The sequence below is a fragment of the Callithrix jacchus genome, chromosome 15 (assembly GCF_049354715.1).
Source record: "Callithrix jacchus isolate 240 chromosome 15, calJac240_pri, whole genome shotgun sequence".
NCBI lineage: Eukaryota > Metazoa > Chordata > Mammalia > Primates > Cebidae > Callithrix > Callithrix jacchus.
This window is the reverse complement of record NC_133516.1, coordinates 67,157,125-67,168,577: the sequence shown is the minus strand read 5'-3', so window position 1 is coordinate 67,168,577 and position 11,453 is coordinate 67,157,125. Positions and strand designations below refer to the sequence as shown.

Genomic DNA, 11,453 nt, shown 5'->3' with positions numbered 1-11,453 from the left:
AACATAACACATAGGGTTGTCATGAGGACTTAAAAAGAATAATGGTGTGTAGCATAGTTTTTGGCAGACCAAGTGCTTGGTAAACAGGAGATATTGACCACCCCTTGTATACATGGAGTCATCTTTTATCCCCGCCGTATCAGTCTCCAGAAGGATGCTGGGAGCTCCATCTGGAGCTGAAATACTCCCCATCCACACCTGCGCCTCGTGTTCCCCGCTTACATTTACCTTCAGCCCAGCCAGTCTCCTCTTTTCATAGGATCAGCTTTCACCTTGGCCTCTGGCCAAAGGGATCCTAATTTCTCTTGCCTTTGTTTGGAATCTCAGAACCCCTGCTGGTTGATGGTTTAGAAACACTATGAGATTGGGGCCCCTAGTTCCATAGACAGCAGCCAGCAAGCAGCCAGATGGCCCTGCATGGACTGGGAGGTCAGGCACTCACACACCCGCCCTCCTCACGAGAAACTGAGGAAGGGAACTGAGCCAGCTCCGAGCCTGTGGAGGAGATCCAAAGGAGGCTCCCAGAGAGTTCACAAGAAAAAGTGAGAAGAATCCAGACTCATTAGCTTCTGTAGGGTACCCTAGGACTGCCTTCCAGCCAAGACTGCCCACAGAGGAAAAGATACAGGTCCCCCAAAGGACGTTAGGATGCTGTCAGGAAGGGAAATGGTTATTGCACAGCCCTCCAAAATGTCAATTTGGTATTATACGTAGAATCAGGATTCAGTTCACTTCCTACAAGATTGGAACAACTGGCTAGATCTAACAAGATAAGCAACAGACATGTATAATCCTACATTAAGAGTCAATAAACCAGTTGTACCTGAAGAGATGGGAAGGCCATACTGCTAAATCACTTGGGTAACAAAGTGAAACTGCTGCTAGAAATTCAGTGTGAGGCCACATGAATGGAGTAGAATCCTGGAAAGGAGAGGTGAAAGTTCAGCTTTTACTCCCAACTAGGTTCATTTCCAAGAGTCTGACTTTAAGGGGGACATTGTTGAGCTTATAAGAAGCAAACAGAGGAGAGATCCCACGTGGTAAGAACCCAGAAACCTGTCTTGGAAGGAACAGCTGAAAAACTGGGAGGGTTTGTCCTGGAGAAAGAAGACTCCAGAGAAAGGAGAGATGCCTTTACAATTCTGAATAGGCTCCAACAAGAAAAACAGAGCTGCTCAGGTGATGTGGTGAAATGGGTAAGGCCTGCACTCTCTCCCAGAGTCAAAGAGCTGGATGCAGACCCCACCATTTACCAGCCTTTAGGGATGGAATAGTCTTCAAACGGCAACACGTCAGACACAACTGGGGGCTGAGTATCGCTTTGCTGTGAGAGCCAGAGGTAGAAAGCCACTGGGAGGGAGATGTTAGCTCAGACCTGGAGAGAATTTTTTCTTTTTTTAAGTTAAATTTAAGTTTTTATTTGATACAGGGTCTCTTTCTGTCACCCAGGCTGGAGTGCAGTGGTGCAATCTTGGCTCACTGCAATCTCTGCCTCCTGAGGTGATCCTCCCACCTAACCCTCCTGAGTAGCTGGGACCCACCACACTTGGCTAATTTTTTTTTTGGTAGAAATGGAGTTTTGCCATTTTGCCCAGGCTGGTCTCGAACTCCTGGGCTCAAGCAATCCTCCAGCCTTGGCCTCCCAAAGTGCTGGGAATACAGCCATAAGCCATCACAGAAGCCAAATTTTCTTCTTTTTTTTCTTTTTTCTTTTTTGTGACAGAGTCTTGCTCTGTTGCCCAGGCTGGAGGGCAGTGGTCAGTGCACTCCAGTGACACGGCTTGTGGTCAATGGACAGAGTGGTCAATGCACTCCAGTGACACTCCCGTGACCACAGCTCACTGCAGCCTTGACCTCTTGGGCTCAAGTGATTCTCCTGCCTCAGCCTCTGGAGTAGGTAGGACTACAGTCATGCACCACCATGCCCGGCTAGTTTTTTTTTTTTTTTTTTTTTTTTAGTTTTTAAAAATTAAAAAAGATCTCACCATCTTGCCCATGCTGGTCTTGAACTCCTGGGCTCAAAACGATCCTCCTTTCTAGGCTCCCAAAGTGCTGGGATTACAGGTGTGAGCCACTGCACCCAGCCCTACCTCATTTTTTATAATCACAGATATTTCTTGTGTGGATTTCCCTTAATGAGTTGAGCCTAGCGGTGGATGTTTAGTATATCAAGAAATGTTCAAAGAAAGACCAGGAACATTTTGACAGTGTCTACCAGCCCTGAAAACGTGCAGACTTGTAGATTTGACTACCATGCCTAAGCTAGGCAGTTACCTGGTAGGTGCACTTGTGCACAGGCACAATGATGTCTCTGCAAGGATGGCCCCTGCTCCATTATCCCTGCTAGTCAAAGGCTAGAAACAACCTGTGTCCAATCACAGGGATCAGGATAAAGAACTAGCTGACCATATGCTGGGATTCTCAACAGTGGATACAAGAAATGAGATAGATCTATAGATATTTACATGAAAAATGTGCCAGAATATATTGTAAAGTGAAAGAGAGAAAGGGAAATTACAGTGGCTGGGCACGGTGGCTCACGCCTGTAATCCCAACACTTTGGGGAGCCAAGGCAGGCTGATCACCTGAGGTCAGGAGCTGGAGACCAGCCTGGCCAACAAGGTGAAACCCCGCCTCTACTAAAAATATAAAAGTTAACCGGGCGTGGTGGTGCATGCCTATCATCCCAGCTACTAGGGAGGCAGAGGCAGGAGAATCGCTTGAACCTGGGAGGCGGAGGTTGCAGTGAGCCGAGATCACGCCACTGCGCTCCAGACTGGGCAACAGAGCAAGACTCCGTCTAAAAAAAAAGTGTACAGTATGACGTAATTTCTATTTAATATGTATATGTAACTGTGCATTGAAAAGGATCTGAAGGATACACGCCGAGCTGCAGGTAGGATTTACCTAAAAGGATACAGGGATGTAGATAAGGAGGAAGTGAGCTCCCCGTCCCATGAGGTATGCAAGCAGAGGCTAGCTGCCTCGCTTTCAGGGATGCTGCAGAAGGCATTTCCACATCCCTCAGAGGTGACCTCGCTTCCACTCTGAGCCCTGAGAATCCCTGAGCGAGGGGAAGTCTGGGCTGGGAGAAGAGTCCACCCCTAAGGGGAAAGAGTTAAGCAGGGCTGCGCTCCTGTGGGCGGGCTTGCGATCGGCAGCGCCGGGCTCTGTTAGCCGAGTCTGAGCATCTCGGAGGATGCGGCGCGGCGAGCGGCTGCAGGGACGCGCGCAAGGTGAACGCGGGGGCTGCGGCGCGCAGGTGAGGAGCTGGCCCAGGGAGGGGGGGCGATGGCGGGGCCCTGGCGGGGAGCGTGGCCTGCTGCCCCCTTCGCGGGCGCGGGCGACCAGGCCTACACGGCGCCCACCCCCATCCTGGACACTGCGGGAAGGCGCGGAGCCAGGGAGAGAGGAGACGGAGGAGGAGAAGGAGGAGGAGGAGAGGTAACCCGAGACGGACCAGCTCCGAGGCTCCCCTGCAGCGGCCTCGCCCTGTCCCCATTCTGGCCTCTCCCCAGTCCCTGCGGTAGAGAGATCCCCCACCCCCACAGCCTCTCCAGTAGTGGGAGTCCAGGGCTGGGCAAGCCCCCGCCTTGTCCGCAGGTGCCCACATCTCTTCGGTTGGCGGTGGTGGGTAGACTGCATGTTTATCTTCAGAGGTCCCACTCAGCTGTCTTCTCAGCAACGATTTCTGGACTCTCTGCACAAGATGAGCCTCTGAGGGCATCACAACCCTGATTGCGTCCACTCAGCTGGCTGTGTGACCTTGGGGGAGTTGCTCACCCTCTCTGAACCCTAGTTTCTTTCCCTTGTGAAATAGTTATTCCCACACCTCGTATTGGGAGGGGTGGAATGACATGTTGCTAAGCTTAGCACAGGAGCCTAACTAGGGGAGAGCTAAACACAGGAGTACTGTTTTTAGCCAGTACCTGTGTTAGGGGCCTCTCAGCACACCCCTACGTACTCCCAATCCTGGAGCTAAGCCCTGTCTCTGGACCTCCAGCACCTAGTCTAGACCAGGAGCCGCCAATGGGGCTCCGTGAGTGTTTGAGAAATGAACTACAAGGCTTTAAGACAGAGTCTAAACTCGAGTTTGGAGGATGGGCCTCAGAAATCTTTGAATTCCTTGAAATTGTCCTCAACTTTCAGTGAGCCTGGATCTTTTCCCCGGGAGAGCACCTGAGGTTTTCAGTGGCTTCTCAAGGTGTCTGTGAGCCACCACAGGTTAAGAGCCAGGAAGCTTTGGGGACACCTGCTTCCCAGAGAGGAAAAGAACAGGACCTCTTCCCCTAAACACACGCAGGCTTCAGCTCTTGCAGCCTCCATGCACCGTCTCCTGGTGGTGGGGCCCCTTCCTGCCTCCCTGGCTCAACAAGAGGCTCTCGGGAACAGGAAATTTGGGGGGATAGCCACCTAGACTGGAGGCTGCAGGTTTGAAACAAGAGGCAGGAGATTATTATAGAATGAAGCTAGGGTGACAAGTGCCCAGGAAGGTAAGAGAAGGAAGGCGGAAAGAGGAATGGCCAAACTGAAACAAGCCCCATCCTGTCTTACCTGGGTGTTTACACTGGCCTCTCTCTCCGCTTTTTTGGCTTTTTTGTTTTTTTGTTTTTGAGACGGAGTCTTGCTCTGTTCAGCCCAGGTTGGAGTGCATGGTGGTACAGTCTTGGCTCACTGTAACCTCCACCTCCTGGGTTCAAGTGATTCTCCTGCCTCAGCCTCCCAAGTAGCCAGGATCACAGGCCCGAACCATCATACTCGGCTAATGTTTGTATTTTTAGTAGAGATGGGTTTCACCATGTTGGACAGACTGGTCTCGAACTCCTGAACTCAAACAATCCACCCGCCTCGGCCTCCCAAAGCGTTGGGATTACAGGTGTGAGCCACAGTACCTAGCCTCTCTCTGCTTTTTAAAACACGAATAAGGTTTTGTCATCCCCGTGCTTCCCATCCCCACTAGCTGCCTGTAGCATGTGGAATAAAATTCAGGTGCCGTGTCAAGGCCTACAAGACACCTGTGACCTTGCTCCCGCCTTCCTGATTTTCATTTCCTGTGCTTCAGCCACACTCCTCCTGTTCTTTTTTTTTTTTTAGACAGAGTCTTACTCTGTCTCCCAGGCTGGAGTGCAGTGGCATAATCTTAGCTCACTGCAACCTCTGCCTCCTGGGTTCAAGCCATTCTCCTGCCTCAGCCTCCCGAGTAGCTGGGACTACAGGCACCTGCCACCGCACCTGGCTAATTTTTGTATTTTTAGTAGAGACGAGTGTTCGACATGTTGTCCAGGCTGGTCTTGAACTCCTGGCCTCAAATGATCCACCAGCCTTGGCCTCCCAAAGTGCTGGGATCATAGGTGTGAGCCACCATGCCTAGCCCACACTCCTGTTCTTATTTCTCGAATTCACCCAGCTCATTCCTACCTCAGAGCCTCTGCCCTTTCTGTTCCCTCTGACAAATGCCTTTCCCCCAAATCTTCAAACAGCTGACTCCTTCTTATTCAGCATTTAGCTTAAATGTCACCTCAGAGAGGACATCCTGATACCCCCTGTGTAAATGGCCTCTCATACATCTCTTAGCCCTATTTTATTTTCCTCATAGCACATTTTATTTAAAATTATGTATTGTCTGTCTCTCTCCTAGAATGCTGTTCATGAGGGTAATAAGATTATTGCCAGTCTTGTTCACTGCTTCATTCTCAGGGCCTGGCACATAGTGTGTGTTCAAATTACTTGAATTAGGAGGAATGGAGAGACAGAAAGCTTTCTGGACAGAGGGAAAAGTGAAAGGGTTCTCATGCTTTTCAAGCACTGGGTATGGACCTTGCCCATAAGTTTTTTGTTATTTAAGTCTTGTAAGAGACTCCTCAAGTTAGGGATGCTTGTTATCCCCATTTTACTGATGGAAAAACTATAATGCAGAGAGGTAAAATGACTCCCCCAGGAAATGAAGACATTGGGATTCAAACTTAGGCCCCTCTCCAAAGGCAGATGCATCCTCCTCTCCCTCTCCACCTCTCTCATTTTTGAAGTGGGCTTTAAGGAATAGGATTTCAGGCTGGGCACAGTGCTTCATGCCTGTAATCCCAGCACTTTAGGAGGCTGAGATGGGCAGATCACCTGAGGTCAGGAGTTCGAGACCAGCCTGGCCAACATGGTGAAACTCCATATCTACTAAAAATATAAAAATTAGCCAGGTGTGGTAGCACACACCTGTAGCCCCAGCTACTCAGGAGGCTGAGGCAGGAGAATCACTTGAACCCGGGATGCAGAGGTTGCAGTGAGCCGAGATCATGACACTGCACTTCAGCCTGAGGGACAGAGCAAGACTCTGTCTCTAAAAAAAGAAAGAAAGAAAAGAAAAAAAGAACAAGATTTCAGCAAGTGAAGGAGAAGGGAGAGAGCATTCCTTGCTGAGAGAACAGCAGCACAAAGGCTTGGGAGTCACACAGTCCAGTGGGTGTTGGAGGACAGATGAATGGCCTATGGTGGCCAGAGTCTTGGCAGGCCAGGAGAGGAGCTTATGTTCTCTCCTGAGGGAAATGGAGGCCGCTGAAGGTTTTGAAGCAGGGCAAGTGCCACGGCCAGCAGTTTTAAAAAGCAGAGAAGTTGCTGCCTTGAGTTGCTCTTCTTTCCTGCCAGCCCCTTGAGGAAGCCATGGAGACCCTCAGCCCTCACATGTCATCCCCCCTGTTTTTTTTTTTAGGCTCATCCAGTGAGGACTGGAAGTTGGGGGCTTTAGGCCCAGGCATCGGAGTAGACCATGGCCTCCAGCCCATGGGGCTGTATATGTGGCCTCCTGCTGTTGTTGCTGCTGCCGCTTCTGGGGACTGGCCCTGCCCTGGGCAGGGGCTTTCCCAGGCCACTTGAAAACTCTGAAACCCCTACGATCCCCGGAGCCCACCCCAAGGGTTCTGTGGGCTCAGAGCCCCAGGACTTAGACATCTTCCAGGAGAACCGCAGAGCTGAGAGTTACAGGAACTCTGATGTCCACCATGCCCCTGCTGCAGAGTTGCCTGAGAAGCCTATGGCCTCTCCCCTTGGCCCAGCCCTGTTTGTGCCCAAAGCAGCCTCCGGAGCTCAGAGAGAACAACTCTCAGTAACTGATGACCTCCAGATGGCTCCAGGGCCAAGTTCCCATGGCTGGACAGGACCTCTGGACTCACAAGAGCTTCTGGAACAAGAAGCAGTGGCTCCCCACCCAGTGGGTCCCCCTCATCTTACTTTCATCCCCACAACCCCCAGACTTCAACTCAGGGTAGCCACAGTTCCTCCCTCCCTGCAGCATGGAGGCCAAGAGGGACAGCGGCCACCTAGAGATGAGGGTCTGAAGGCCAAAACCAAGAGCCGGGTCCCACCTACTTCTCCCTCAGACTACCAGGGCCCATCCCACACCCTTGTTCCCCACGCAGGCACTGTCAAGAGGCCAGTGCTGGAAGGACAGGGTGGGTTTGCAGAGTACTTCCCAGACTTCCAGGAGGCAGGTCAAGGCCCCTTCTTCACCCAGCGGGATCCAGCAGGCCCTGATGTTGGCTCGGTATCCCCAGCTGAGGTGGCCTACTCACAGGAGCCAGGGGGCCAGCCAGACTTGGCATTGGCCAGAAGCCTTCCTCCTGTTGAGGAGCTGCCAGTCGAGACCCCCAAGAGGGCTGGAGCTGAAGCGGCCTGGGAAGTCAGCTCCCCAGGTCCCCCGCCTAAGCAGGGTGACCTCCCTGACGTTAAGGATTCACCAGGACCCCAGCCCACGGCTCCTCCTGCCTCAGAGGCTCCTGATGGGCAGTCCAAGCCAGGTGGGTATCAGTGCAGGTGCTGAATGATGTTCTGGGGGCAACTGGATGCCTCAGTTCTGTTTGACCCTTGGTCCCTCTAGGTCTCATTTTCCTCATTGTGGCAAATGAGGGTGATTGTGCCTCAATCCTGAGGGATTAGGTTTTGGGGACTGTAGGAGGGTCAGGTACGGTGATGACTGCTTTGTCATTTCAGAGATAGCAGCAATGAATGGAGCAGAGCCCATCTCCCCACAGCGGGTGAGAGGAGCTGTAGAGCTCCCAGGCACCCCCAAGTCCCTCATCCCTGGTCCCTCAGACCCTGGCCCAGCTGCAAACCGAACAGAGAGCCCCATGGGGGCCCTGCAGCCAGGTGAGGGCATGGCTGGCATATGGGGAGAGGGGAGTGTTCTGTCTAGTAACTGAGAAGCTTTGTTGGGGGTGTATGGAGGTGGAGGGCGGGGAATGAATGGAGACAATCACCTGCTTAAAGGAGTCTCCCAGGGCTTCCTTCAGACAACCTAGGATAATAAACTCATATCACTGGGGATTTTGGGAGAAGTCATTTGCCCTTTTGGGATTAGAATGTTCTAATATGTGACATGGATATGTTTAGAACAAAAACAAAAAAAATTAGTTGGGCGTGGTGGTGTGTACCTGTAGTCCCAGCTATTCCGGAGGCTGAGGTGGGAGATCGCTTGACCTAGAGATCAAGACTATAGTGAGCCTTCATTGCACCACTTCACACTGGCCTGGGTGACAGAATGAAAACCTGTCTCAAAAAAAAGAAGGAAAAAAAGAAAAGAAAAGAAAAAAGAAAAAAAACAATTCGAATGCCTAAGCCATGTCCCAAGAAATTCTTATTCCTTGGTCTCCTGATTATTCTAATATGCAGCCCATGTATTGAACTGCTGGGGTACTACTTCCCTGATAGCAGCATTAAATAAAAATGATAGCTGACATCCATTTAACACTTACTGGGTGTTGGGCACCGTGCTAAACATTCCATCTTCTCCACAACCCAATGAGGCAGGTGCTGTTATCTCCATTTTGCAGATTTGCTTGGAAAAGTTAAATGACTTGCCAACCACACTAGAGGATGATAGAAAATCAAAAGCACTTTTCAAAGGGCTATTTTAATGTTGTTATCATTGCAGATGAAGCCGAGGAGTGGCCGGGGCGCCCCCAAAGCCATCCCCCAGCACCCCCAGTCCAGGCCCCCTCTACGTCACGCCGGGGCCTCATTCGAGTCACCACGCAGCGAGCCCTGGGCCAACCTCCCCCTCCGGAGCCTTCAGCCAGCTCCATGGCTTCAGCTCCTGCCTCCAGTCCCCCAGCCAATGCCACTGCACCCCCGCTACGCTGGGGACCCCTGCGGCGGGTGCTGAGCTTCTCCTGGGAGCTGCACGTCTACGGGGTGGGGGTGCTCTTTCTGCTGCCCGCGATGTTGGCGCTGGCTGCGCTGGCAGCCGCCCCGTCAGGGCCCCGGCTGGCATTGGTGACAGCAGTGCTGGTGTTGGTGGCTTCGGGGCTGCGATCCGCCTACATGCTGACCGACCCTTACGGCTCGCAGGCGCGACTGGGCGTTCGCGCTGGCCTGGTGCTCTACAACCTGCCCTTCCCCTTGCTGCTCACAGCGCTGGCCGCCCTGACGCTGCTCGGCCTGGGCGTGGGGCTGCCGCCACCGCTGCAAAACCCACTCCTGCTGGGAGCAGTGGCGTTGGTGCATGGTGTGGGTTTGCTCGCAACAGACCTGCTGTCCCCATGGTCTGCACTCAACCTCCTGACGCAGGGCTTGTCGTGCGCCTGGGGCGCGGCCGTGGCTCTGGGCACGCTCTGCCTGTGCCGTCGCCGCCTGCTGGACGGGCCGCGGGGCTGGGATGTCAGCCCTGGCCCTCGGCTGTTGGCCGTAGCGGGAGCGCTGGGGCTGCTGGCCAGCGGCTTGCAGCTGGCGGCCGCGCTCTGGCTGTACCCGGGCCCAGGCCGCGTGGGCCGCTTCTCGTGGGCCTGGTGGGGTGTCCACTTCTGGCTGCGCCTCCTGGAGCTGACATGGGCGCTCACCTTGGCGCTGGCCGCTGTGGCTGCCGCGAGACCCAGGCCGCCCACGGAGCACGCTTGCTGGGCTAAGCTGATGCGTCTGGCGTGCCCGGCGCCGTCGGGAAAGAGCGAGGTGCCGGAACGTCCCAATAACTGCTACGCGGGGCCCAGCGGCATTGGTGCAGGCAGCTTGGACATCAGCAAGAGCCTCATCCGCAACCCGGCGGAGAGTGGGCAGCTGGCCACACCCAGTTCAGGCGCCTGGGGCTCGGCTGCGTCGTTGGGTCGCGGACCCCAGGGTGGCCCAGGACTGTCCTGCAACGGTGTAGGTCCGGTGCCATCGCTGAGCGAGCTGGATCTGCGGCCGCCCTCGCCCATCAACCTTAGCCGCAGCATCGACGCCGCACTTTTCCGCGAGCACCTGGTGCGAGACAGTGTGTTCCAGCGCTGCGGCCTCCGCGGCCTGGCCTCCCCGCCGCCTGGAGGTGCTCTGCGGCTGCGCCGGGGCAGCCACCCCAAAGCCGAGTTCGACGACGCGGGCTCCACGCTCCGCGGCCGCTGCAGGTCGCTCAGTGATATGCGCGTGCGCGGGCCGGTCCCACGGCACGTAGTGGATGAGCCCGACGGGGCGGCCGCGGCGGCTTCTGGCAGCTCCCTGGACAGCTTCTCCAGGGGTTCACTCAAGATCAGTTGGAACCCCTGGCGCCATGGGCTGTCATCGGTGGACAGTCTGCCCCTAGATGAGTTACCCAGCACTGTGCAGCTACTGCCTGCCCCTACCCCAGTCCCTGACTCTACCGCCGCTCGGCCCGGGGGCGGCCAGGGAGATGTCCCGCCGCGCGGCAAGCCCGGGGAATCCCGCAGCGCCTCCAGTGATACCATCGAGCTTTGAGGAACGGTCCTGACGCAGGGCCAGGACCCTGACGATGCACACAAGGCATGGCCTACTGAGACAGTTGAGCCTTTAAAAAATGGGCATCCTGGCCTGGCCCACTGGCTCATGCCTGTAATCCCAGCTCTTTGGGAGGCCGAGGCGGGCGGATCACAAGGTCAGGAGTTCGAAACCAGCCTGGTCAACATAGTGAAACCCCCTATCTACTAAAAATACAAAAAAATAATTAGCCGGCTGTGGTGGCATGTGCGTAGTCCCAGCTACTTGGGAGGCTGAGACTGGAGAATTGCTTTAACCTGAAAGGCAGAGGTTGCAGTCAGCCAAGACCATGCCATTGCACCCCAGCCTGGGTGACAAGCGTGAGACTCCGCCTCAAAATAAATAAATAAATAAAAGGCATCCCCAGTCCTCCACTGGACCACAGTTCCCAGGGACAGCCAGGTGTGAACCCACCCCACCCCATTTTTTGTTTTTAATATTTCTATTTTTTTTTCAGCCAGTATTTTGCACAGAGGCCATGTCCTATGTGGAATACAGGGTGGATGTGCATGGATTTGGGCATGAGGAACAGGGAGCAGGTGCCCCATACTCTCCAATGTGGAGTGATAAGCCTCACTTGTCTAGATTGACTGTCCTCTTTGTGCCAAAGAAATAAACCCTTAGGAATTGGCTCATGCTTCCCTCTGGCCATGCCAGGATCCTGTACTCATAGGAGGAAGGAGAGATTGGAGGCCCCGCCTACCGGTCATTCTAAGTCCTGTGTA

At 54.0% G+C, this 11,453-nt stretch overlaps 1 protein-coding gene across 2 annotated transcripts; it reads left to right on the top strand.

The window, feature by feature from the left end:
• The first annotated feature begins 3,175 nt into the window (after positions 1 to 3,175).
• PRRT3 (proline rich transmembrane protein 3) lies at positions 3,176 to 11,359 on the top strand. Of its 2 annotated transcripts, XM_002758615.6 has the most exons (4): positions 3,176 to 3,262; positions 6,701 to 7,784; positions 7,978 to 8,133; positions 8,918 to 11,359. In XM_002758615.6, the coding sequence occupies exons 2-4, from the start codon at positions 6,758 to 6,760 to the stop codon at positions 10,687 to 10,689; spliced, it is 2,955 nt and encodes a 984-aa protein (XP_002758661.4). In that variant the 5' UTR covers positions 3,176 to 3,262; positions 6,701 to 6,757; the 3' UTR covers positions 10,690 to 11,359. The 2 variants fall into 2 exon arrangements, with proteins under 2 accessions (XP_002758661.4, XP_017820560.4); XM_017965071.4 differs by lacking the exon at positions 7,978 to 8,133.
• The last annotated feature ends 94 nt before the right edge of the window (positions 11,360 to 11,453 follow it).